This window comes from Diplotaxodon limnothrissa, linkage group LG7, assembly GCF_057381915.1.
Source record: "Diplotaxodon limnothrissa isolate DT_005_m linkage group LG7, D_limnothrissa_male_GT1.1, whole genome shotgun sequence".
Lineage (NCBI taxonomy): Eukaryota > Metazoa > Chordata > Actinopteri > Cichliformes > Cichlidae > Diplotaxodon > Diplotaxodon limnothrissa.
This window is the reverse complement of record NC_140602.1, coordinates 28,958,922-28,983,653: the sequence shown is the minus strand read 5'-3', so window position 1 is coordinate 28,983,653 and position 24,732 is coordinate 28,958,922. Positions and strand designations below refer to the sequence as shown.

Here is a 24,732-nt window from a genome sequence, read left to right as displayed (position 1 = left end):
ATAATAAAATAACGTGTTAAATGGGTGGAAATCCCTAGATCAATGTTTAAATTAACACTCACGCATTGACTCTGTCGGCTATGTTTTGCCATGCATGCTCCCTTTCTTTTGCAGCTGAGGCTGTGTTACTTTTTTTTTTCCGCGGAATTTGCATGTTATCGGCATATGCTGCCATCAGAATTTCGGCCTCAAGCGCTGTAAAATACATTGACCGCGCCTTCTTTCCCTCCGTCTCCATGGTGACTCGCTTAATCTGTGCTCCACTAATCAGGGCTTTATGTATCCTCGTGCGCGCGCTTAACTTGGGGTTAAAGCAACTCCGCGTTGACTGAACTAATTGTTATCAGCCTTTCTGAAACCGAATATTCCGAGTTGGACAGTTCGGGGTTACTCAACCCTGCGTATCGTTTTTCACTCTGAGTTTTCTAAACCGGCTTCCTGAAATAGGGCCCAGATTTTGAACTGTTGTAGTCCTGTTTTAATTCCGGATCAGTTCTGGGTCTGGTTGAATTGGGGTTTAGTCCTCGTGTCTTGATACAGCCCCGACTTTGTTCTGCCTTGCTGCTTAATTAAAAAACTAGTTTAAGGTGTCCTGCACATGAGATATATATTTTTCCCTATATGAAGTCATTCTTTTTTGAACAAAACTCAAAACAGAGCCTATTAATCTTTCAGTCATTTCTAACCCCCCCACCCCCCAAAAAAAAAATCCCACATGCATACTACCCTTTAGGGCTAAGCCCCGGGTGTTTGGCTCCGCCTCTGATGCAGACTTCACAACAGAAGAAGTAGAAAAAGCAATGAAATGTTTATCTTTGGATAAATCATCTGGATTGATTGGTCTCACGAGTAATTTTTTTTTATTATCATTTTTGAAATCAACTCAAGGGTTTGTTTCTCCATCTCGTGAAGAAAATAGTGGAAACACAAACTCTTACAACTACCATGAAGCAGACGATATTTACACTTATGCCAACGCCTGAAAAAAAACCCTGTTAGGGAGTTTTTGTTTTATTTGATTATGCTTCAAATGTTATGTTGGGCAGCACAGCAGCACGGTGGTTAGCACTGTTGCCGCACAGCAAGAAGGTCCTGAGTTCAATTCCACCATCAGGCCGGGGTCTTTCTGTGTGGAGTTTGCATGTTCTCCCCGTGTTTGCGTGGGTTCTCTCCGGGTACTCCGGCTTCCTCCCACCGTCCAAAGACATGCAGCTTGTGGGGATAGGTTAATTGGAAAATCCAAATTGTCACTAGGTGTGAATGTGCGAATGAATGTGAGTGCGAATGGTTGTTTGTCCCTGTGTGTTGGCCCTGTGACAGACTGGCGACCTGTCCAGGGTGTACCCTGCCTCTCGCCCTATGACAGCTGGGATAGGCTCCAGCGCCCCCCGCGACCCTGAAAAGGATAAGCGGAAGCGAATGGATGGATGGATGTTATGTTACACATATTTCACCAGACACAGTTTTCTGTAGAAACAGGAAGCTGACCCTGTGACACTGACATTTACCGCAAGAGACCAGTGCAGAAATATACATCCGCAGAAGTTGACTTGCATTATATTATTCTTAGAAATTGACACACACACACACACACAGCTTACACGCAGACAGCATCAGGACCTGCGTAACAGGAAATGTGATTATATTTGCATATTGACGATGTAACCTATAAAAATAAACGAATATTGCAGTTCGTTGTGTCTCTCTGTCTGAGATTCACCCGTGCTGCACGTTATCAGTATCAAGTGTCTCAGTGTTGTTTATTCACCTGACTGTTTGTTAACTGTAAATCTCTGACAAACCCCAAAATTAATCAATATTCTCTATCCATTAACGCTTCTAAATAACAACTATAAAATTTTAAGTCATGTTAAGTCATTTATGCAAATAGATTAAAAACTGGTATTACTAATATTAATTTGGAAACACAGTCTGGGTTTATTAGAGGTCACTCTGTCCATGATAATATCAGACTTGATCTTTTAGAACATAATGATTTAATAGAAGATGAAGGATTTATTTTATTTCTTGACTTTTTTAAAGCCTTCGACACCACTGAGCACTGATTTATGATCCATACCTCAAAAACTCTTGGATTTGGAGAAAAATTCATTAACTTTTTAAAACTAATTTATTAGGATGCAGACAGTTCTATCCTTTACTCTTTGGCACATCCCTTAGATTTTCAGTCATGAACGGTATTAAACAAGGTTGGCCCATTTCCCCTCTGCTTTTCACAACAGCAGCGGAGATATTACCAACAAATTCTGACTTTGAAAAAATGAATGTGCTTGATACACAATCGATTTTTAGCCAACTGACAGTGATCAAAGTCCTCGAAGCCTCCGATACATACACTTATTTTCTAAGGCTTCTGCTTTAAAAGGAAATCTTAATTAATGCAAATTCGTGACTTTTCTTTATGAACAGTTTGGTCTATTTTACACTTGTTAGATAATTCTGGAAACCTGATGCCTTTTATACTCTTCAGCTCCAAATTCCATTTGGATGTCAAGGAACGATATCAGAAAGTTATTAAAGCAGTTACAGAATCTGTTACGTCAGTCTCTTACAATTTGCATCATAATAATATTAGTCCAAAGCTTCTTGAATTTCTGCTGAAGGGACATTCTGTTATTAATATTAAAAAAAAGTTGTCCAGTAATGCAACAAGAAAATGATTTATCCAAGAGTTGCTTCCATTCTTAGCTAACAGAGCTTTGCTGCTCACCTCCAATCTAAAGAATCCAAAGGAAAGTCAATTTTTTTAAGTTCCCTATTGCTCCAAAAATAAAAGAGATGCATTTAAAATCATTACCCATCTGGAGATTTCTTGAGACATCAGTTTACCTTGACCCATAATGACTGCTCTTTCTGTGATGAAGACATAGAAACCACTGAGCATCTGTTTTTTCAGTGTAAATTTGTAAAGGTTTTCTGGGATGAGCTACAATATTGTTTGGCTTCAAAGCTTCACAAGTTACCTGAGAGCGACAGTGTGAACCTGAGACAGGTAAGTCCGTTTTACTGCTGCATCATCATGTTCAGGGGCTTCATCACGTTTGTGACCCTCAGACTATTAGATCACACAGAGATCTTTAATGAATGTCATATTCTCTTTTATGATTTATATGTTTCATACACACACACATACAGACAGGCACATATACAGACTAAGGTTGGGTGACTGGACGAACATATCGACTATCAACGATAGGGCAGCCTATCGTTGATAGTCGATATGTTCGATATGCCCTATCGTTGATAGTTTTGTACAAGGGCAATTTATCCATGAGTAAGTTTGCTAATATTGTTGGTTGAAGCTAACCGAAGCAGTCAACAGAAATAATTAATAGCGCTGTGTTAACGGCACCCTCCTTCAGCTGCGACCAAATGCAGCAGCGATCATTTACTCAAACTCATAACAGAAACAAAGAACGGTGGTAGGCTAAGTTAAGGGAGTAAAGCATTTTATCTAAATTAAAAAAAACACACACACACAATGGTGGAGAGGGAAACAAAGAGAAACTGGCTTCTTTTTTTCAACTATAACCGTGTTTACAGTGTTTACACTCTTCCCGGGAACATAAGAAAAAATCTCAGATGTAAAGTTAAGTCTTTTGTGCGATTCAACGTATCTCAAATAAATAAATAATCCAAAAAAGTAGCTATATTAATACTGAAACAAACAAGAAAAGAAGGTAAAATATTCCCTCCAAACAAAGCGCATAAATTCTTTGACAGGAAAACAAGCATGTTTACTTTATCAGGTTTTAGCAGTATGTGCAGGTTGTTAACAATTTTACTAGCGGTGTTGAAGATGCTGAACGTGTGCTCGTGCCTGGTATACAGATATTTCCAAGCAGAGTGAAACTGCTGGGTCGACCCCCCACCCACTTGAAACGTAAAGGCAAATAGGCGGAGCGGTTAGTGCTACGTTTGTGCAGATTTGTGCAGGCAAAATTAGAGTTTGTGCTGCTGCGGTTTCTGAGATATTAAACTTTATTTTATAGGTCATTCAAAGGTCACCATCCCCCCAGACTGCTCCAAAACAGACCAAAATTGTCTACTTTTTTAGTGCTATGTTTGTGCTGATTTGTGCAGGTAAAATTAGCGTTTGTGCTGCTGCGGTTTCTGAGATGTGCTCTTATGGTATTACTGCTGAAAAATGTCTTTTTCAAACGACTTTTCGCTTTGTGTGTTCATTTGTTCAATAAAGTTCTGTTGAAAAAAACTCTTCTTATTGTATTTAATCAGCTAAATTTGTAATGAGTCTAGTTTGTTTTTGTTTGTTTTTTACTTCAATTTCTTTACTTCAGTCGCTTTTCGTTCATAAAACTACGATGCAAATGCTTGAGGATTTTTTTTTAGAGTGGATTAAAAAAAACTTTTTTGAAAACTACATTTGAACATTTTACACTCCCAAGAACACGTTTTGAAAAACGAACACGCTAGCAGTCTTTTGCATCGAATACACATTTTTTTTGGCAGAAAAAAGTATTATTTGGCATTACTGTGTCTGAAGGATTCTTAGAACAGCGTGTTAAATCTGATTTCTGAACAAGGTAAGCTTACATTTAAAATCCTGAGGTTTTAGTTACTGAGTTAATACATGATATAGCTAACTGTCTGGATCAAAGGGATTTTTTTTTCAGTGTTAAACATTTTCAAAAATACAGCAATTGCAAATTTGCAAATCCAAGAAAACTTAAAAAAAATGTTTCTAAAGCACTTTAAAGACATTCAGTACACTGGACTAAAGTGCTGTACAGTACATATTAATGGGTTAAACACTCAGACTCAAGTCTCAAGCACTGCACCAAGATTATATGCCAGTGGGACTGCCTGAAGAAGAAAACACAACGTGTTAAACATTTCTTTGTCAGGTCATTAGCAAAACTTCTTCAGTCACAATGCTTGGACCATGTAAAACAGCTCCTACAAGCTATCACTGTTGTGGCCCTCAGTGAGGCAGAAGGTGATGACAGTTCTGGAGCCCCTCTTCCTTCAGAAAGGTGCAAGAAATACCTGAAAGCCCAAATTGCTCAAGACTCCATCATCATTCCAGATGAACAGACAGAGGAAAGTGAGAGAGTGGATTCCGTTGATGAGATCCAGACTGACCTACGACACTGGGTAACAGAAATATGTGAGGAGAGCAGGTCACTTGCTGCAGCAAATGGGGATAGAGATAATATTCACGTTCTCCCTGAGATTATTCCTCATATAATAAGAGTGGCAAGTTACTTGCCACTCTGGACAGGAATAATGGTCCCTCTCTTCCAAAGCACCAGCATCACAGCAAGTTCAGCCACTGTTGAAGCTGAGTTCAAAAACATAAAACATGGCCTTTTCAAACATGAAAACTTGCCTGTTCGAGTCGATCGCTTCATTGCTCGTCATCTTTCCTTCATCGAGGGAAATATGCGGATTTGTTCTGCAAAAGAAAAGATCAAAGATGAGGCAACAGTGGGATCACTGAAAGTCACAGATGCCAATTCTGGATCCATGACGACTCACAGTGCAGAAGACAAAATAAAAATGGATGCTCACCTGTTTGTGGGGTCTGATGCTGCCACAAACATTCCTCCGGCTGATGAAGATGCAGTTGAGAACTGGAGGGGCCTGACTGTTCCGCCCAAAAAAAGGAAGAGGACTTCCTACCTCTCTCCATGTACCGAATGGCTCCATGCAGATGAATCATTTGGGGCCAAAAGAGTGAAGGTGGGATTATTAAAAAAATGGAAACCTTCATCAGCCTATTAGATTAGGGGAATCAACAATCTCTGTGCTCAATACCTGTGCATTTGATGCATTTTTTCAGTGCTTTTGTTGTGCCTTCTGTGACAGCTCCACATTTCAAAGTGCTGTTCTGAAGGACAGTGAAAACCCAGTCCTGCAGCTGGTGGAAGCTATTGCCACAGATGGTGTGACCCAACAAACCTACAGGAGGAGAGCAGAGCTGCTTAGTGTAATGTTTGAAGCTGTCTCGTTGAGGTCTGGTGCGATTCAAATCGATGCTCAGTGCAATATCTCCGCTGTAATTGCTAAGACAATGAGGAACATATCAAGTGTTTGTTTTACCAAACACTGCTCTTCACAGCACTGCTACCTCAGCAAAGGGATGACAAGGGAAGTGCCATTTGTTTCTCCTGCCATCTCTGTTCTCAAAGAGTCTGGTATGGCACATCTTGGCACTGCTGTGGAAGCAGGACTTGGCCTACCTGAGTCTACCTGCCTCGGGCCACTCTCCAATCCATCTCTGTGTCCATCACAATTCAAAACAGAAGACAGCACCACAGGAAATGAGCTCTGTGCAGGGACAGTTACTCACAGCTACAACATTGGAGATATCGTGTGGATTGATACTGATCTTGCAAACCAAACAGAATTTCCATTGAATGAATTTCCCTCCAACCTGGTTCTCCAAGGAAAGTTGTTCACTTTAAGGGGAATTAATTGCTTTCCATGGAAAGATGACCAGTGATGGTTTGGGGCATTACACTGCATACTGCAGGAGAGCTCCATGTGTGTGGGAGTGCTATGATGACCTGGGAAATGGAGTGACAGGAGCATCTGAAAAGAACAAAATACAACCCCATGCTGTGTTATACTAGGGGTGGAGGAAAAAATCGATTCTGTGTAGTATCGTGATATTTTGTTTGCTAACAATGTATCGATACAGGAACAGCAGAAATCGATATTTTGTTACAAAAAAGTTTTTGTGCTCTAACTTCAGAGCATGTTGATCCTTTTTCTGAGCAAAAATCCTGACATTCCTTCACTGTCCAAATGTGTTTAACTTTTTTTGGCAGCAATAAATATGACAGTTTACTTATTTTAATTTAAGACATGTTTTATTTTAATTAAGTTTAAAACTTTTTTTATTTAATGTAAAATCATATTTTGTTTTAATTTACTTTCAAATTCTTCAGTTGCTGAAGGGGCTGCATAGTTTTCATAAATTGCATAGTTCAGAATAGCTATAAGTGTACCAGATGGTTGCATTCAGTTAAGTTGGGCTAGACTGTAATACAAACCGTTCAGTTTGTCAACAATAAAACTGACTGAAATGAGAGAAAAACTGAGTGTGAGACTTTGATATTAGATTAAATGAATGTGTGTGTGAATGGGTGGATGACTAGATATGTAAAGCGCTTTGGGGTCCTTAGGGACTAGTAAAGCGCTATATAAATACAGGCCATTTACCATTCAAGTATTGTGATAATATCGTATCGTGGGATGTATGGTGATTCCCACCTCTATGTTATACACAGTATAATGAGTGCTGCCTGCATTTTTCTGTTTTATTTGGTTCATTACAGTTACATGTGTTCAAATGGCTAGTGTGTGTTATCAGTAAGTTCAGTTTTGCATATAAAGTTAAAGTTCTAAATTAAAAATCTTTTAACACTCTTTTGTCAGTCTGATGTATATTTGCTTTACACACCCATTCACCTTCACCTGTAGCCTTGAAAGTAATCGTTCCATTCTTCTGTCAATAATCTTTCTGCATTTGTTTTGTGTTGACCTCGTGGCTTAAGCCAGGGGTCAGCATCCTTTTCAGTTCAAAGGGCCCCTTTTGCCCCTGCTGCTACAAAACGTGTCTAGAGCCTTAAAAAAAGAAAGCGCTTATAAATATCTAAAAAAAAATGAGTTGTTGTATCGTGTAAGCTACAGAAATGTAAATAAAAATGTTTATCTTTAGATTTTATAAGAAAATGAATCATCTAACAAAGGAAAAAGGTATTTGTTAAAATGAAGCTTAAGTGAGTCCTTTCCATAAAAATTGAAAATTAGGAAAGATGGGCAACCAACTTGAAAATTATAGCAAACAGTTTTGAAGCTAAGAAACATTAAATCGCTTTTAAAAGCCTTGTACATTCTTTGAATAGTCAATGCAGATATTTCATAAAAAACTAACTGTTAACAGAACCCTTTCTTGTTGTCTTTATAATAAAACATTACTTACTTGGTCTTATAAGAGCCACAGTGGAGGGGCCAGAGAGCCACATGTGGCTTTAGAGCCGCAGGTCGAAGACTCCTGGCCTAGGTGCTGTGGAATATTCAATTTTCTACATGTAGGTGGCAACCTATGAAAGCAAACACTTTATTTTCTTCTGAGACAGCTACATTAATAATAATGAACATATATAATTCAAAACAAAATATAGAGACAAACTGGGTATGTAAAAAAATAATAATAATAATTTAAGTATACGTGAATCACTTCACATGAAACTCAGTTTTCCACAGAAAAAAAATAAACGTTTCTGCACTGGTAACAAAAGAAATATCGACCCTTCCGACTAAATTGTGTTACTAGAGTTTGAACTAATAAAACTTAATATGCAGCAAGCCTAAGAAAAGTGGACAGTCTTCTATAAAAGAGCAAAACTCCACAGCTGCTGAAACTCACTGCCACAGACACTGGTGTTATACAGCGTAGGCCGTAAGAATTAAAATCATTATATCTCAGAAACCGTAGCAGCACAAATGCTAATTTTACCTGCACAAATGTAACACCAACCGCTCCGCCTATTTGCCTTTACGTTTCAAGTGGGTGGGGGGTCAGCTTCACTCTGCTATATTTCCATGGCATGTGTGACATCAATGGGAAACGTTTTTCATGCCCTTTCCACCAGTGGAAATCAGCAGATCATCTTCTCCATCTACGACCTCCTCGCTGAGATAACAGTCCATTTCTGTCCGTGCCTTCTCCTCCAGTGTGCAATTTGTTTGTCCATGTTTGGACTTCTGTGTTCTAAACACGCAAATCAGTCTGTGCATGATTTCACTGCTCCTCTCATCAAAACTTTTGTGCAAGAAAAATATATCACCTATTGCCGGTTATTGGTCTGATGATTGCCGGTTGGAAATTTTTTATTTATTTTTACATATCACCCAACACACACACACACACACACACACACACACACACACACACACACACACACACACACACACACAATGTGACAGCCACAAAAGAGGAAAAAACAAAAACAAAAACCCAGAAACTCTTGTGTGAACCTAATGGAGGGCAACATGCTGCTCCACAAAGACAACAAAGACAAGTTTCTACTTAAACTTTATTCAGTTTTTTACTGATTCCAGCATTTAAAACACGATCACATAAAACAGTTTCCTTCACAGGGTTCACGTCATAAAACACAAGAGGAGATCACACCAGCTGGTCCCACACAGCCTCAGGCAGTGCACCAGAAGTAAGTGCACATGCTAAAAAGCCTGTGACCAAAATTATGTCCACATACTTTTTGCTGGAGTTGGACTTTAAATCCAGCAACTGACCTGTTCCTGCGATCCCATTGGTCCAGAATGTAAACTCCACCCTCCTCAGTGTGAACCATCAAAAATAAAGTAATCACAACAGTAGAGACGTTCTTATGTCATCATCAGCACATGTGGCAAGTGCTAAGATGTCGACTTAAAGTGAAGTGAAACGAGTCGAGGCTCCGCCCCCACCTTCAGTCAGCAGTAAGGCAGCAGGTGGCAGCGGCGTTAAGGCCAACGGTGACTCAACTGGCCAAACAGATCATGATGCTTCAATTTAAAACAAAGTCAAGTGACTGCTTCTGACAAAAACAAAAGTTAAAATTTCATTTGATCAACATCGAGCTCCGACTGGCTGATTCAGATAATAATAACAATAATAATAATAATTTTCTAAATATCTTAAAACGTAAACATGAAGTAAAATTTAACCAAAAAAAAAAAAAAAAGCTTTTGATTTGCTCTGTACATACAACAAATCAAAACAGCTCCTAATCAATCAATTCCTAGTAGTCAAAGAACTGATTACATCCTGCCTTCTGATTGGTGGCCCAGCTAATGAGCTGCTAACGATGCTAAGCTAACAAAACGGGGAAAAAAAGTGAATTGGCCAATCAGAAGACAACTAGCTTGTCGTTTGTTGCCAACTATGTGACATTACCATTTTTACCAGGTAATGCTGTAATTTAGTGTGTCGTGCTAATTAGCTAACTTGGTGTTTAGTTCTATTAGCACACAGGCCAGCATGCTAATACTGAGTGTTAGCGAGCATTCATAGTGCTAAATAGCATGAATGCTAATGGCAGTGTTCTGTGATGTCAACAACCACCGCCTTTCTCCAACTAAACAGGAAGTAGCCCATTCCAGCACCAGCTGCCACAGCAATACAGAGGTAACCGTTGTAGGTCATGAAGACGAGCATCAGGAAGTAGCTGACGACCACCTGGATGATGTGCAGCAGGGTCTGTAGGAAGTGGGCGGGGCTCAGCATGCGCTGCCTGAGAGGTCAAGAGATAAGACTTAGCATTAGCATCAGCATGCTAAATAATATTACCCTTCAATACTTGTAGCCCTGTTAGCATTAGTATTGCTTTTGCTTATAGCACTTAACACATTATAATAAGCTTAGAGTTAGCATGGAACCTGATGACTGAAACATCTTTGGATTGCTAAAAGTATCCTAAGCTAAAATTGTGTACATTACCATGGATTAGTGTTAGCAGTTAGCATCAGCAGTAATAAAGTTAACATGTTTTAAAGTTAACATCATGCACAAATGACAGCGACCAAAGTCTTATGGTGACTTACGGTGTTTAATGTTCAGTTTCACAAAGACAAAACATGTATTTATTTGTAAGACTTAGCCCACCACTAGCTTTAGCCTGTCCAGAATCAGAACTAGAATTATTACAGTTAGCATCATCAGCTTCCCAGTGTCACAGAGCAAGACACCACATGCAGGCAGGAAGTCCTCCACCACTGTTAACCCTTTAACATCCACCCGCATATGATTAGATTAACATTGACATTTGAGTCAACTAAACCATTAGCAGGTGTAGGACATCCTGTATGAGAACCTGCAATTAGAAGCTGCATAGAAGTCTGAACAGCCTGATCAAAGCAGACAGACAGACCCACCTAGGACAAGAACCTGAACCAAAACCAGAACCCAAACCCATTTACCTGGGAAATAATTCCACGAAGCGGGAGTTACTCATGACAGGAGGCACCGCCCCCTCCAAATGTTGGCTGCCAATCAGTAAAAATTAGTGTTTACCATGAGGTAAATGACTAGGAATTCTGAGAGACCGACACCTCCTACTCCTCCTTCTTCTCCTGTTTAACGGTTACCGTTAGCAACGTACCCAACCGTCTTGTGCGTCTCCATCAGCACTGTCCCATCAGCCCCGGGGAGTGGCATGGAGTTGTAACGGACGTTGACCTGACTACGACGCAGAAGAACCTCACGACCAATCTTCAACCCCTCGTACAGGGCGGCCAATAGGAAGACACCAATACATGCCCCCACCATCTCTGATTACGTCAAAGGAAGAGGAGGTGGAGTTAACAAACAGTTAACAGATCCAGTTATAAAAAACACATTCAAAATTCATACTGCAAGCAAAATTTCTAAAAGTCTAAATTTAATCATAATCTACATAAAATGAAAAATCTGAAAAACTAAACGTATTCAATTTAGTACAAAACGCATTTTTATACATAACCCTAAAGCTATACAGATATAACTACAAATGTAAATATAATATTAAAATCATTATAAATTATAAAATAAGAACAAAATAAGCACACAAAAAGAATTTAAAAAGTCTTCAAGTTTATTATCAGAGGAAATAAAGGATCTTAGCCACAATTGTGCCGGTGACATCACTCACCTCCAGGTGAGTTGATGAGCAGACCGGTGAACAGCAGCTCCACGTTATTGTAGCCGAAGTAAAATGTCATCATCTAGTTAACAACAGCATGACATCACACAGAGACCTTTCACTACATCATCTATGACCTGTTATTAGCAGTGATAAACCCCACTTCTTACCATCATGTGACCTCCATGGTTCCCTTCCCCTCCTCCTCCTCCAGAGCCGTGGTCGTGCTCTGAGCTGGTGGGCGGGGCCATGGTGCTGTGATTCATGTGGTGATTCATGTGGTGATTCATGGCTGCTGTGAGACGAGACAAGAACCATCATCATCATCATCATCATCACGAACACCACCACTACGCTCTTTGGACTATAGCTCCCACAATGCTTTGGAAGCAGGAACATTTAGTGAACATTTCAAAATTAAAGTATCTGAACTCTGTGTGAGCAGACCAAATCACGACATCAGTCGCCTTTGTTTCGTAGGTATGATTGAAACCACTGCAGAGCGGTACCTGTAACTTCTACAGCATGGTATGATAAAATATTATGGTCAACGGTATAGAAACAGCTCTTCTGGTCTGAATCGTGTCTGATCAGGATATTGATCACTGACCTTATTGGCTTCTGATTATGAAATTATCGGAAAGAAGTGGTAACTATAAAGCTGAATAAACACTGGTCATGTGACTGAGTCACATGCTCGTGGTTACCACAAACTGTATATAAAAGATAGATGTCAATGTGATATCACCCGTCCCCGTTTTAGCTTTTAGGCACTAAGTGAGGGTGCTGCTTGCTCCTCCTACAGCCATCTGTCATTCACCAGTAGCCCCACCCCCAGAATCCTGCCCTGCTGCCTTATTGGTGCGTATTTGAGAGAATATTTGAAAGTCTTTGTTTGGAATTAAACAAATTATGGTTTATTGCTGTGATGCAGTCAAGGTGCGTATGTCGTCTTTGAAATCCTCTCAGGTGTGGCAGTTACGCACGCTCTCATGACGAGGCCGCTGCATCTGTAGACCGACCTGCCTTCTGTAGATCTGTTGCAGCCTGTTTTACCGTCGCCTTTGCAAACCTCTGCATAAGAAATGAGCGATGTGTATCTATGGAAACGACCCGCTGCGCCGAGACTGCTTTGTGGCATGTTAGCACTGCAGCTGCCGCCAGTGGGGCATCAGTTTTAAGCCACCCTCACCAGCCTCAGAGCGAGCTGATGATCTTCCTCAATGCCAACTCCTCCTCTCCAGCTGAGCGTCATCGTTAGCATCCATGCACGGCAACACCTGAGCTCACCTGTGCGGTTAAAATAAAGCTAAAGCAGCTGCTCTCCTACCTGTTCTTCCTCAGCGATCCTCGCTCGTCCATGCACAGACACCAACTGACCACTGGTGACATCACCACAGCACATCAGTTCGCCAACAGCTGTAACTTCAGCAACAGCCTGATGTCACAGAACAGGCGCCCTCACTGTAATCCGATTGGCCGTGAGGCCCCGAGGCTAAGGAAAGCAAAACCAGCCAGTCGGAACACTCTGAGCTGGCGTCTGCCATCAGCCAATTAGATTACAGCATCGTTAACATTAAGGGGAAGGTTGGTAATTGCCGTCAGCAACCATTAAACCCCAAGTCATGTTTGGGCAGGCCGCCTCCTCTCTCTCTCTCTCTATTCAGTGCCTCTGTCTCTCGCCCTCTCTCTGACATTAGTTTTGGTTCATTTTAGTTTTTTCCACTCCGTTTGTTTTGTTGTTGTTTTATATTTTATTTATTTTTAAATGATCTTTTATTTTCAGCTGTAGTGGAGGAATTTCAGCTCTGGGATCAATAAAGTTTATCTTATGTGACCTTTATCTCTGATCAGCTGCAGTTTGGTGTCAATAAAGTTTATCTGATGAGTGAAGAGGCGTGCACCTGTGCACATGTAACAGCTGAACGTAGAGCACGTATGAACAAATCAAACCCAATCTCTGTCACGTTTCTATGGGAACCCAGAATTCTCACTTCCTCTTCTGTTGTTGTTCTTCCCGCTTGAACTCGTCTGGATGCCTCGCATGATTCCCGTGGCGTTCTCTGCACAAACAGGAAGTGGGGCACATTTTCTTGGTTCACAGATGCAAAGTCCCACTGACATACTCCAAAGCTGAGGAAGTCAGATCAGACATGAAACGTGTGTTTGGACACAGCGAAACTCCTGCTTCCTGATGATGTCATCACCTGTGATATCTGTCCAGAATAAACGTCCACAGAAGCACGGTGAGGGCACAGAGGACACCGCGCAGCGTTTCAAGTTCACACAAAAAAGAAACAGGATGGGACGAGGAGACGCCCTTTTCATCTGAGACGTTTGCAGAGGAGGTGGAGCTTCTCAGCTTTTCCGACAGCAGACCATCCATCGGCCAATCATGCCATTCTCTGTTACCTCTGACTGAAAGGCCTGCAGCACCGCATCAATCAGAACTTTTCATGACTCAAACTGATCAATAATGCACAGCAGCGGTCTGAACGTCAGTTTTCACTCTGAACAAAATGGGCACTTCCTGTGACATCAATTCAGTATTAAGTTAATTCATTTAGCGCCAAATCACAGCAAGGTGCTTCATACTGTAAGGTAGAGACCTACAATAACACCCACCAATCAGCAAGCACTTGGCAACAGCGGGAAAGAAAAACTCCTTTTTTTACAGGAAGAAATCTTGGGCAGCACCAGGCTCAGCGAGGAGTGGCCATCTGCCGCAAGGGGAGAAAGACTTCATGCTTCAGCGTGGCAACAGGAAAGGTCAGGTGTCTCACTTCAAACACCAGCAGGTCGACTGCTCTGCGTTCCCCTGTGTGACCATCAGTGCAGGTGCAACCACACAGGATGTTACGCCTTTCACACATTTCAAAATAAAACTAACTCAATTCTTCATCTTTACCTGCTGTTTTCACTGTGAATCCTGTGCTCTGATTGGCTGATCTCAATTTATTTAGAAATTCTTACCTGCAGGACAAAGTGACGGGTGATCGAGCTCTGAAGAAACTGAAACAGCGAGAGAGACACAGAGACTTTAACAGCAGATAAAAGCTGATTACACGACAACCTCCAGCCAGTCATAGGCTGGCTCCACCATCAGACAGCCAATCAGCTTTGAGCAGGCTGAACTCTGACTGCTTCATTCTGTCCCTCTCTTTCTCTCTCACACACACACACACACGCACACACAGCAGGAACCTTGATGAACCTGGATCCCTCCCCATCTCCAGCTGCCTCCCTCTTCCCGCTCCACCACAACCACCCACACATGCAGGGCCTTGGAGTAGGGGTATGTCACCAGGGTGCAGAGGAGGCTACCCCCCCCCTCTGTCCCCTTCTGGCTGCCTCTGCCTCAATTTTATCCCACAACTTAGACATTCACATTACTCACACTCTCATTACACATACATATAGGATCTTGGGGGTGGGCACGATACACGGAATCCAAAGTACCATCAGGGTGTACACCCCACCCCTGGCATCGTTGCCCACCTCTCAATTTTAAATACACGTAGACATTGAGGGCTAGCAGGAGGGACCATGCGCTTACCTGCTGCTCTCTGGCAGGTAGCTCCATGCCCTCCTGGGTTTTAAATGCACCTTAGAACACACATGCATCAACATTACAATGAGCGGGTGGAGGGAGGTTTGGAGTCTTCTCTCACCCCCGTTCTCTGCGACCTGCTGGAGCAGGGGGGCTAGGAGGAGGAGTTGGCCGTCCGACTGCGGTCTGGAGTGTGGAGCCTTCCTGCTGCTGCGGAGTCGGGGCGGTCTGCCTCCCCCCACCGCAGGGAAAAGGGAAACACCACCTGGGTCTGGGTGCAGTTCCCCCCTCCAGGGGCGGGGGCACCTAGACCCGGTTTGTAGAGTACGCTTGGGGAGTGTGATCGTGTGTACAGCGTCTCTTTATGTCTGTCTCCACGTTGGTTGAGTGTGGAGTAAGTGCATATGAGAGCATGAGGGTGGGAATGGATGTTTGTATCTGTGTGTGCCTGTATGTCTGTGTCTATATGTCAGGTTGGGTGTCAGACGCCACCTCTCTGGGGACATCTCAGGCCCTCCAAGGTTTGGAGGCCTATCTCCCCCTACCACCACTTCCCCTGCCAGTGGCGGACCCCCTCAGACATCGGTGCGTTGGTGGTTCTTTGTGTCCGGGGATGGGCGTCCAGGTACACACCGGCTCACTCCTTGGTGGCCGCTTATCGGGGCCTGGAGCCTGGGGCTCGCTCGGGCCACTTCGGAGGTGGGGTGCCCCCGGCCTCTCGGCCTGGGGCTCGGTCACTCAGGCGCAGCTGGCTGCCGGCGGAGCTCACGGGCGCGTCACTGCAACCCCCCCTGGCTTCTGCTCCGCGGCTGCTGAGTGAGCCCTCATCTGGGACTCTCCTCAGCTCTTTCTGGGACAGTGGCGCGGCTGCCCCTCTGTTGGTCTTCCTTGGTCTCTTGTGTTCTGGGGGCCTCTGGATGTCTGGAGTTTTGATCTCCTCCACACCTGCTTCACGCCCTGGAGGACGGGGCTGTGGCCCCCCCACACCCTCTAGCAGATTATTACATGAAGGAACCTTTTAAAAAACAAAAAACAAGCGCGTCCATGCTCACAGGTGTACACACGGGTGATCACACCCACAAACTACACCCTTTTTGGCTCCTACCTCAAAGCACACTGTGTTCTGTTGATCTTATGTGCTGCACAATAATGTTTAACATTTAGTATTTACTGTCATATTCCCATATATCATTGTGATGTTGTTTATTCTATTACTCTTGTTCTCTTCTGCTTGCTTTCTTTTTTCTTTCTCAGCAGGTGATCCAGGTGATTGATATATGCATTTTTTTTTTCTCTGCCCGTTCTGTTGGTTTTTGTCTTTTGCCCTTCTCCCCCGTCCCTCTTCTCAGCTGTTTCTCTTTCCCTCTTTCTTTCTCCCCTTCTTTCCCCCAGTCAAGTCTGTCCCGTATTCAGTAAGTGAAAATAAAATAAACAATAAAAGGTGAATCAAATGGACCATTACGGCAAGGCTGGGATGGTCAGTTTGGTAAAGTAAATCCGTTGGGCATCTTTCTTTGCCTTTAGACAACAATTCTGATGGCAAAAGAGCCAAACGGGACAGGCAAAAAAAAAAAAAAAAAAAAAAAAGGAAGAAATCTTGGGCAGCACCAGGCTCAGCGAGGAGTGGCCATCTGCCGCAAGGGGAGAAAGACTTCATGCTTCAGCGTGGCAACAGGAAAGGTCAGGTGTCTCACTTCAAACACCAGCAGGTCGACTGCTCTGCGTTCCCCTGTGTGACCATCAGTGCAGGTGCAACCACACAGGATGTTACGCCTTTCACACATTTCAAAATAAAACTAACTCAATTCTTCATCTTTACCTGCTGTTTTCACTGTGAATCCTGTGCTCTGATTGGCTGATCTCAATTTATTTAGAAATTCTTACCTGCAGGACAAAGTGACGGGTGATCGAGCTCTGAAGAAACTGAAACAGCGAGAGAGACACAGAGACTTTAACAGCAGATAAAAGCTGATTACACGACAACCTCCAGCCAGTCATAGGCTTGCTCCACCATCAGACAGCCAATCAGCTTTGAGCAGGCTGAACTCTGACTGCTTCATTCTGTCCCTCTCTTTCTCTCTCACACACACACACACGCACACACAGCAGGAACCTTGATGAACCTGGATCCAGGTGAGAGGTGGATCACCTGTCTGAGGGTTCAGTGTGGGGCCTTACAGGATTGAACATCTCTGATTGTATTATTATACATTAAAGAATTCAACCAAACTTAATGAATGTGATTCAAGGGGCATCTTGAATCGAATGTGAATCAATAATCAATGACAAGTGTGACTGCAGCTCAGCAGGATAAGCTCTGAGCTGACTTTACCTCCTCTAAGGCTCTGACAGAAGTTTGGAGCAAGGTGATTGGACATCAGTGTTACCCACACTGTGAAAGCTCTGCTCTGATTAGGTGGTCTCTGCTGGTCCTGATGCGGCTGACATCACATCCTGTTCCTGCAGATGAACAAAGTGACTCATCGCTTCTAGCACTTATCCACCAGCTGAACTGAGCTCAGTGAAGCCAGCCCTCGCTGCTGCAGCAGACCTCCAGTCAATCATTCACACCCTCCTCAGCTTTGACCCCAGCAGTCACATAGCACTTTAATTTCAGTTCACATAGTTCAGGAGGTCCTACAGAAAAAGAACCCGAGCATGGCGGGTTCATGCCAAAAAGGTGTGACTTTATGGAGGTCAAAGGTCACACAGCAAGAATCAGACACATGAGGTTAGAATCAGCTGGCAGGTAAAACGACAACAACCTCCAAAACACCTGATCAGAAGAAATCAATCATCATAACCAACACCGCTGACCCACACCTGATGGCTGACTCACCGTGTGCGCACAGTCAGCAGTGATCAGACATCAGGACTGCATCAATTCTGCAATCTACTGACAGGCGAGCAGGAGCTGCTGCAATACTTAGGGCAGAGATCAGAGGTTATCCCTGTGTGTGTCTTCTGCTTTGATTCCTGTAAAACCCCGGTTGTCAAACATTAGCCCCGGGGGCCAGAATCAGACTGGCAAAGACTGCAGTCTAGCTCACTGGATGACACTGGTATATCTGAACAATGTCTGCGTGGAGTTCAGGGATTTTGGACTTTTAACTGTATTTTCGAAGCTTTACAGCTTTTCTGCTGGTAAAGAGCTCCTCCCACTCTCATTCACGCAACACCACAGCAAATACATAACAGAAAAACAACTGAATGACAGAAAAGTTCTTCTGTCAGAGCCACAAGAAAACAATAGTAAAGGAAACTCTTCAGTTATGTAATTACAGGAGGATCTGTGTAATAAGCTACCAGAACCAGAACTTTCTCTGAATTTTACACATTTATTAATTTATCCTGGAAGATTTCATGTCATTATCTTTATCAGCAGCATTGTATTATTATATTTAAAAATGATACATCCTGTTGAACATGCACTCCTTTTCTCACATTCACTGAGATCAAATGTGATGTTGGACTTCTTCACACCAAAGCTTCTCTGGTTTAAGATCAAAGCTGCCAGCATGGAGTCTGACAGGCTACAGAACTTCCCTGACCTCTTGAAACTGCGTGTGTGAGTGTGTGTGTGTGTGTGTGTGTGTGTGTGTGTGTGTGCACTCGTGTGTGTGTGTGTGTGTGTGCGCACTCGTGTGTGTGTGTGTGTGTGTGTGTGTGCACTCGTGTGTGTGTGTACTCGTGTGTGTGTGTGTGTGTGTGTGTGTGTGTGCACTCGTGTGTGTGTGTACTCGTGTGTGTGTGTGTGTGTGTGTGTGTACTCGTGTGTGTGTGTGTGTGTGTGTGTACTCGTGTGTGTGTGTGTGTGTGTGTTCGTGTGTGTGTGTGTGTGTGTGTTCGTGTGTGTGTGTGTGTGTGTATTTCCAACATAAACCTGAGAAACTGGTTCTACAGTCAGAAACAAAGAGAGAGTGTGTGTATGTTCTAGGGGTGGGGGAAAAAATCGATACTGTGTAGTATCGTGATATTTTGTTTGCTAATAATGTATCGATACAGGGACAGCAGAAATCAATATTTTGTTACAAAAAAGGTTTTTATGCTCAGAGCATGTTGATCCTTTTTCTGAGCAAGAATCCTGACATTCCTTCACTGTCTAAATGTGTTTAACTTTTTTTGGCAGCAATAAATATGACAGTTTACTTATTTTAATTTAAGACATGTTTTATTTTAATTAAGTTTAAAACTTTTTTTATTTAATGTAAATTTATATTTTGTTTTAATTTACTTTCAAATTCTTCAGTTGCTGAATAGGCTGCATAGTTTTCATAAATTGCATAGTTCAGAATAGCTATAATTGTACCAGATGGTTGCATTCAGTTAAGTTGGACTAGACTGTAATACAAACCGTTCAGTTTGTCAACAATAAAACTGACTGAAATGAGAGAAAGACTGAGTGTGAGACTTTGATATTAGATTAAATGAATATTGATAAAGTTTAACTATATGTACAGAATCTGAATATTGCAAAATATTTTTTTAAAAATCGCAATAATATCGTATCATGCGTTAAATATTGTGATAATATCGTATCGTGGGATGTATGGTGACTTCCACCTCTAGTATGTTCCCAGCATAACTCTGAGCAACCGGTTCTACAGTCGTGTGTGTGTACATGTTTTGACATCTTTGTGAGGACAGAAAATTGGACAAAATGCCTGTGAAGCTCAAAATGTGGTTTTAGTGTCAGGGTTACAATTGGGTTATGGTTAGGTTTAGGCTGAGGGTTAAGATTAAGCATTCGTTTAGATGGTTAGGGAAAGCATTATGTCAATGAGATGTACTCACGAACATATGAAAACGAGTTTGTGTGTGCGCGCGTGCGTGTTCATCACTGTGAAAACACCGTCTCGGTGTCTTCACAGTGATGTTATCTGAGATCACGCCGTGGTTTGAGGACGTCAGGTTTGTTTCTTCTTCTCTGTCGGATTATGATCCAAGTGTTTTTGTCGCGTGTAGAAGACACACAGAATTCCAAAAGGTTGATTCTGTTCATCTGGACGTAGCGTCACCCATCCAGGTGACATCCAGTCTCAGCTGACTGCAGGGTTCGAAAACACACACAGACACTCAGGTGAGTGGAATCCCTGAGGACACCTGGCCACTTACAGCCGCCGTGTCCATGTACACGCGCGTGCACGTGGCAGACTGCACCTGCTGTGCCGCTGCGTGTTGCCTTCGCCAATCACAGTTCGTCACCAAACTCCCTTTGAAATCTGTGGAATTCTGGAAGCAAAGCGGGCGGCCACGACAGCGGATCTGAGGGGTATTCACGTCACACAGCGGGGGGGTTCACAAGGACCTGAACTCTGAGGGGAGGGCTGCACAGAGCCGGAGTAATCACGCAAACCTCCCGTTTCCGACCCGGTTGCTGGTTCCGATCTCGGACCTGCCCGTTTACCGTTAAAGCTCACCTTTCTTAAACTGAAGTTTTTTTGCAGGGAGTCTCGTACAACCGCCAGTCATGTGCTAGCGCGTTGCAGCAGAGGTCACTGGCAGAGTTCCGACGAATCAAACTCAGGTCAGCTCACCTGGAAAAGATCCGGAGGTTCCTCCTGCTCTCTTCCTTCGTCGGCTCCGAAGCAACAAACTCAGAGGTTCTGGGGAAAAACCCAAAGAAGAACCACAGAAAGAAGAAGGAGGAGGAAAAAAAGTCGCTCAGCTCAAGTTCTCACTGTCTGCCTCTGCGCCACTACGCCGCCACTTCCGGCAGTGACGTCAAGACGTTTTTACGAAGCTTAGAGGAGGTTGAAGGGAAAAAACGAATCACCAATCAGAGGGCAACTCCTGATGAGGGGGCAGAGCCTCGGAAGCCACGTCGTAGACTTTTTGTAATGACGAGTCAGGTGACAAACAGCAGGGCAAAAAGTGATGCCATCAAGTCACGTCACTTGTCAGAGTCCAACAATAAAACCATCAAGAACAACAATAAAAAGAACAACAAAAAAAATAAAATAATAAACAAGAACAGAAACAATAAAATTATGAAAAAAACGCCATAAACAACAAAAACAACAGAAAATCTTTTAAAACAAAAAAATATATAAAACCATCAAAAACAATAAAAACGACTGAAGCGCATCAGAGGACAAACAGGTGCTGTGACTGTTTGTGGCCGTCAGCAGGCAGATGTGAAGTTCTGCTCTCACAGCTGGAGCAGGAAACTGACCCTGCTGCAGGTATGTGCACCTGTTCACTGAGATGAGCTCCTGTCCCTGACAAAGGAGTACACTTGGAGTCACACTGTCTCGGGATGACGAATGAGGGCTCAACCCTGTGCAGGATGACCTCACAGGCCGGAGCTCACTCACACAGATGGTTTCCATCAGGCTGAAGGACCTGTTCACTGGTGATGCTTCAGTTGAATCATGTTTGTTTACAGTCAGGGTTAAAAGGTCATATGCAGGTAAGAATGTCATCAATTCATTCACCACAAAAAGCTTCAGAGAGAGAAAACAGGAGGGTGATGACGACTGATGGAGGCAGACACCAAATGCTGCTGGGGCTTACCATTATGCACTACTCCTTCAGGAATGCAGCAAAAATATGAACATAAACATGTTCACATGCACACACACGCACATGTGTCACAGTTATTTACTGTGTGTGCTTTTTTTATGGTGTGTTATCACAGTGCAAAGATTTCTTATGGAGCCCAGGAAGAACTTGATTACAGTACACGTGTGTGTGTGTGAGAGACGTGTTATGAATGGGCAGAGTTTGACCCTGTACACTAAAGTTTAAACCATTTCAAATGAACGAGTTTATGATTAACTGACGGAAAGGAGTAACTGTTTCTTCTTTTTTATGTTGTTTAAATTACTCAAAATAAATACAACAATGAAATCGTTAAAAAATTTTGAACAATTAAAATATAAGTACAGTGTACTAACCAATTGTGCCACTGGAGCTTCTGGACCAATAAAACAATAAAAAGAAAAAAGACAAAACAAAATTTGAGCACACACACATTATGTATTTATTCATATATATATACATATATATACACATTTATTTATAAATTCCCCACTCGCCCCTGCGGCAGTCTTTCTTTCAAGCTCGGGTCCTCTACCAGAGGCCTGGGAGCTTGAGGGTCCTGCGCAGTCTCTTAGCTGTTCCTAGGACTGCGCTCTTCTGGACAGAGATCTCCGATGTTGTTCCTGTGATCTGCTGGAGCCACTTGCCTAGCTTGGGAGTGACTTCACCTAGTGCTCCGATTACCACGGGGTAATTCTCAAGCTCTTCTCTGAGCCATTGGTACTTCCCTAGCTTCTTGTGTTCCTTCTTCCTGATGTTGCTGCCATTCAGTATCTCTACATCTATCACTAGAGCTGTCTTCTTCTGCTTGTCTACCACCACTATGTCTGGTCGGTTAGCCAGCACCATTTTATCCGTCTGTATCTGGAAGTCCCACAGGATCTTAGCTTGGATTGTCTCAGGGACATCTTTACACAGCCTGCACCTGGGGTCGTGCCTAGTGTAATAGACCCCAGCCTCTATGGATCTTGTACTCAGAGCTTGTTCCTGTGCTGCCATTATTAGTGCCTCTGTGCTGTCTTTCAGTCCAGCTTTGTTGTCTCATCCTGGACTGTGTTGTTGACACTCACCAATCCCTGGCCTTCTTCCTTCCGCTTAGCATACAGGCTCAGGGTGCTGGACTTGGAGTGAAACCCTCCATGGATGGTCAGGAGCTTCCTTGTCTTGATGTCAGTGGCTTCTATCTCCTCCTTTGGCCAGCCTATCATCTCAGGTATCAGACATAAGTATTGACAGCCTGGATTTTGTTTTTACCGTTCAGCTGACTCCTCAGGACTTGCCTGAACCTTTGCTGGTACTTGGTGATTGCAGCTTTCCTAGCAGCCTCTTCATGGTTCCCATTTGCGTGTGGGATGCCCAGGCACTTGTAGCTGTCTTCTATGACTTCAATGTTGCCTTCTGGTTGTTTGATCCCCTCAGTTCTGACTACCTTCCCTCTCTTCATTCAAGGTTCAAGGTTCAAGGTTCTTTATTTGTCACATGCTTAGTTATACAAGTATAACACACAGTGAAATGTAGCCTGACACGCTCCTCGACATGTGCAAAAATTGGGGGGGGGGGGGGGGGGGGGGGTGTAGAGGAAGAACATTATATATATATATATACATACATATAGTATATACACTGGGTGAATGTGCAGTAGTAGCAGCAAGCAGGTGAATTCTGTACATTAATAAGAATAGATATCTGACTATTTTACAGGATAGACAATATAAACATATTTAAAATTAAAGGAATTGAAATGTACATTGTGCCTTGGTTTAGTGTCTGGAAGAGAGTCCTGTCTCAGTCATTATCATCCAACTAGACTTCTCCAGTCTGAACAACGATGTCGTTGCTGTACATTCTGGTGGTGTGGATCAGTGAATCGATGTCTCGTTCAGGGTTGGCATACAACTTCATGTCATCCATGTAGAGGAGGCTGACAGCTGCTCCATTCCGTAGTCGGCATTCGTAGCTGGCAAGATCAGCTGGCAAAAGGGGAATTTTTATGTATATAAATATATATTAAATTTTAATAATAAAAGATTCAAAGTTGTGAAAACAATACATGAAAAAGATTATATTAAAGAAGTACTTAAAAATCATTTTCATGTCTCTGACCAAAGTTCAATAATTTTAAAATTGGTTTGTGTCATGTGGTTTTGGTCGTAGCACCGATGACAGCCTTCTGATTTCCAAGATGCTGGGTGCTCCACACAGAGCTTTATATATCAAACAGACATACTGAGATTTTTGAAACAATCAACGCTCAAAAACAATTTTCCCTGAGTTGCAGAGCTAAAACCAAGATGGCGTCTCGTATGTTAGTGACCAAGAGTGGAGGAACCTCCGAGCTGCTGTTAGGAACAAAGCTGTTTGAATTTCTGCAGGTTAAACTGGATGAACTCTTATCCTGAGATCTTTACTCCTGCTTACAATCTTGTTCTCATTGGGGCACGATCTCCATGTTTTCCACAGTTTCCATCGTTCTCCTCATCCCGGATCATAAAGCTGGACTACATGAGGGTGCATTCAAGTCACTGCTGAAACGACCAATCACAGTGCAGGTTTCAGAAGTTGGGTGATGTAAAAACCCAGCGTCACTGCTCACCTCTGATCTTATCTGTGATCTGACCATATCACCCGTGATAGTAGTAGTTTCAATATGGCGGACATGCGGTGTCATGGCGTTAAGCAGAAAGGAGTGTGAGGTTGTTCAAATCCTCAGCACACTGTTTTGTTTTGTTTTTAATCTTTTCTTACGTCCTTGGGTATTCTACACAATTTTCCTTGAGCTCAATCGGAAGACATTAGGAACAAGGGAACACACCCCAGGTGACTCTCTAAGTAGGGATGAGTATTGTCACCGATTTCTATAACTGATTCAATTCTGATTCACAAGGTCCCGATTCGATTTGATTCTATTCAATTTTGACTCAGAAATATTATCATTCTGATCATTTATCAGTACATATCCATATT

The 24,732-nt window shown here is 42.7% G+C and overlaps 1 protein-coding gene across 7 annotated transcripts; it reads right to left on the bottom strand.

Annotated features, from left to right (window-relative positions):
* Positions 1-9,075: 9,075 nt before the first annotated feature.
* Positions 9,076-20,930, bottom strand: slc31a1 (solute carrier family 31 member 1). 7 transcript variants are annotated; one of them, XM_085359550.1, is made up of 8 exons: positions 20,646-20,930; positions 17,110-17,148; positions 14,649-14,687; positions 11,846-11,970; positions 11,685-11,757; positions 11,157-11,325; positions 10,975-11,040; positions 9,076-10,289 (listed from the first exon to the last, which is right to left on the bottom strand). In XM_085359550.1, exons 1-8 carry the CDS (start codon positions 20,695-20,697, stop codon positions 10,088-10,090), a joined length of 765 nt encoding a protein of 254 aa, XP_085215676.1. In that variant the 5' UTR covers positions 20,698-20,930; the 3' UTR covers positions 9,076-10,087. The 7 variants fall into 7 exon arrangements, with proteins under 7 accessions (XP_085215676.1, XP_085215669.1, XP_085215671.1 ...); XM_085359543.1 differs by lacking the exon at positions 10,975-11,040; XM_085359545.1 differs by lacking the exon at positions 10,975-11,040 and having other exon boundaries at positions 20,763-20,930.
* Between the last annotated feature and the right edge of the window lie 3,802 nt (positions 20,931-24,732).

Bases quoted from the DNA above. Each gene is read 5' to 3' on its own strand.
- slc31a1 (XM_085359550.1), bottom strand. From the start codon at position 20,697: ATGACTGGCGGTTGTACGAGACTCCCTGCAAAAAAACTTCAGTTTAAG. The intron at 14,688-17,109 runs GTAAGAATTTCT...TCGCTGTTTCAG, and splicing joins CCCGTCACTTTGTCCTGCAG to TTTCTTCAGAGCTCGATCAC. The intron at 11,326-11,684 runs GTGAGTGATGTC...TGACGTAATCAG, and splicing joins GCTCATCAACTCACCTGGAG to AGATGGTGGGGGCATGTATT.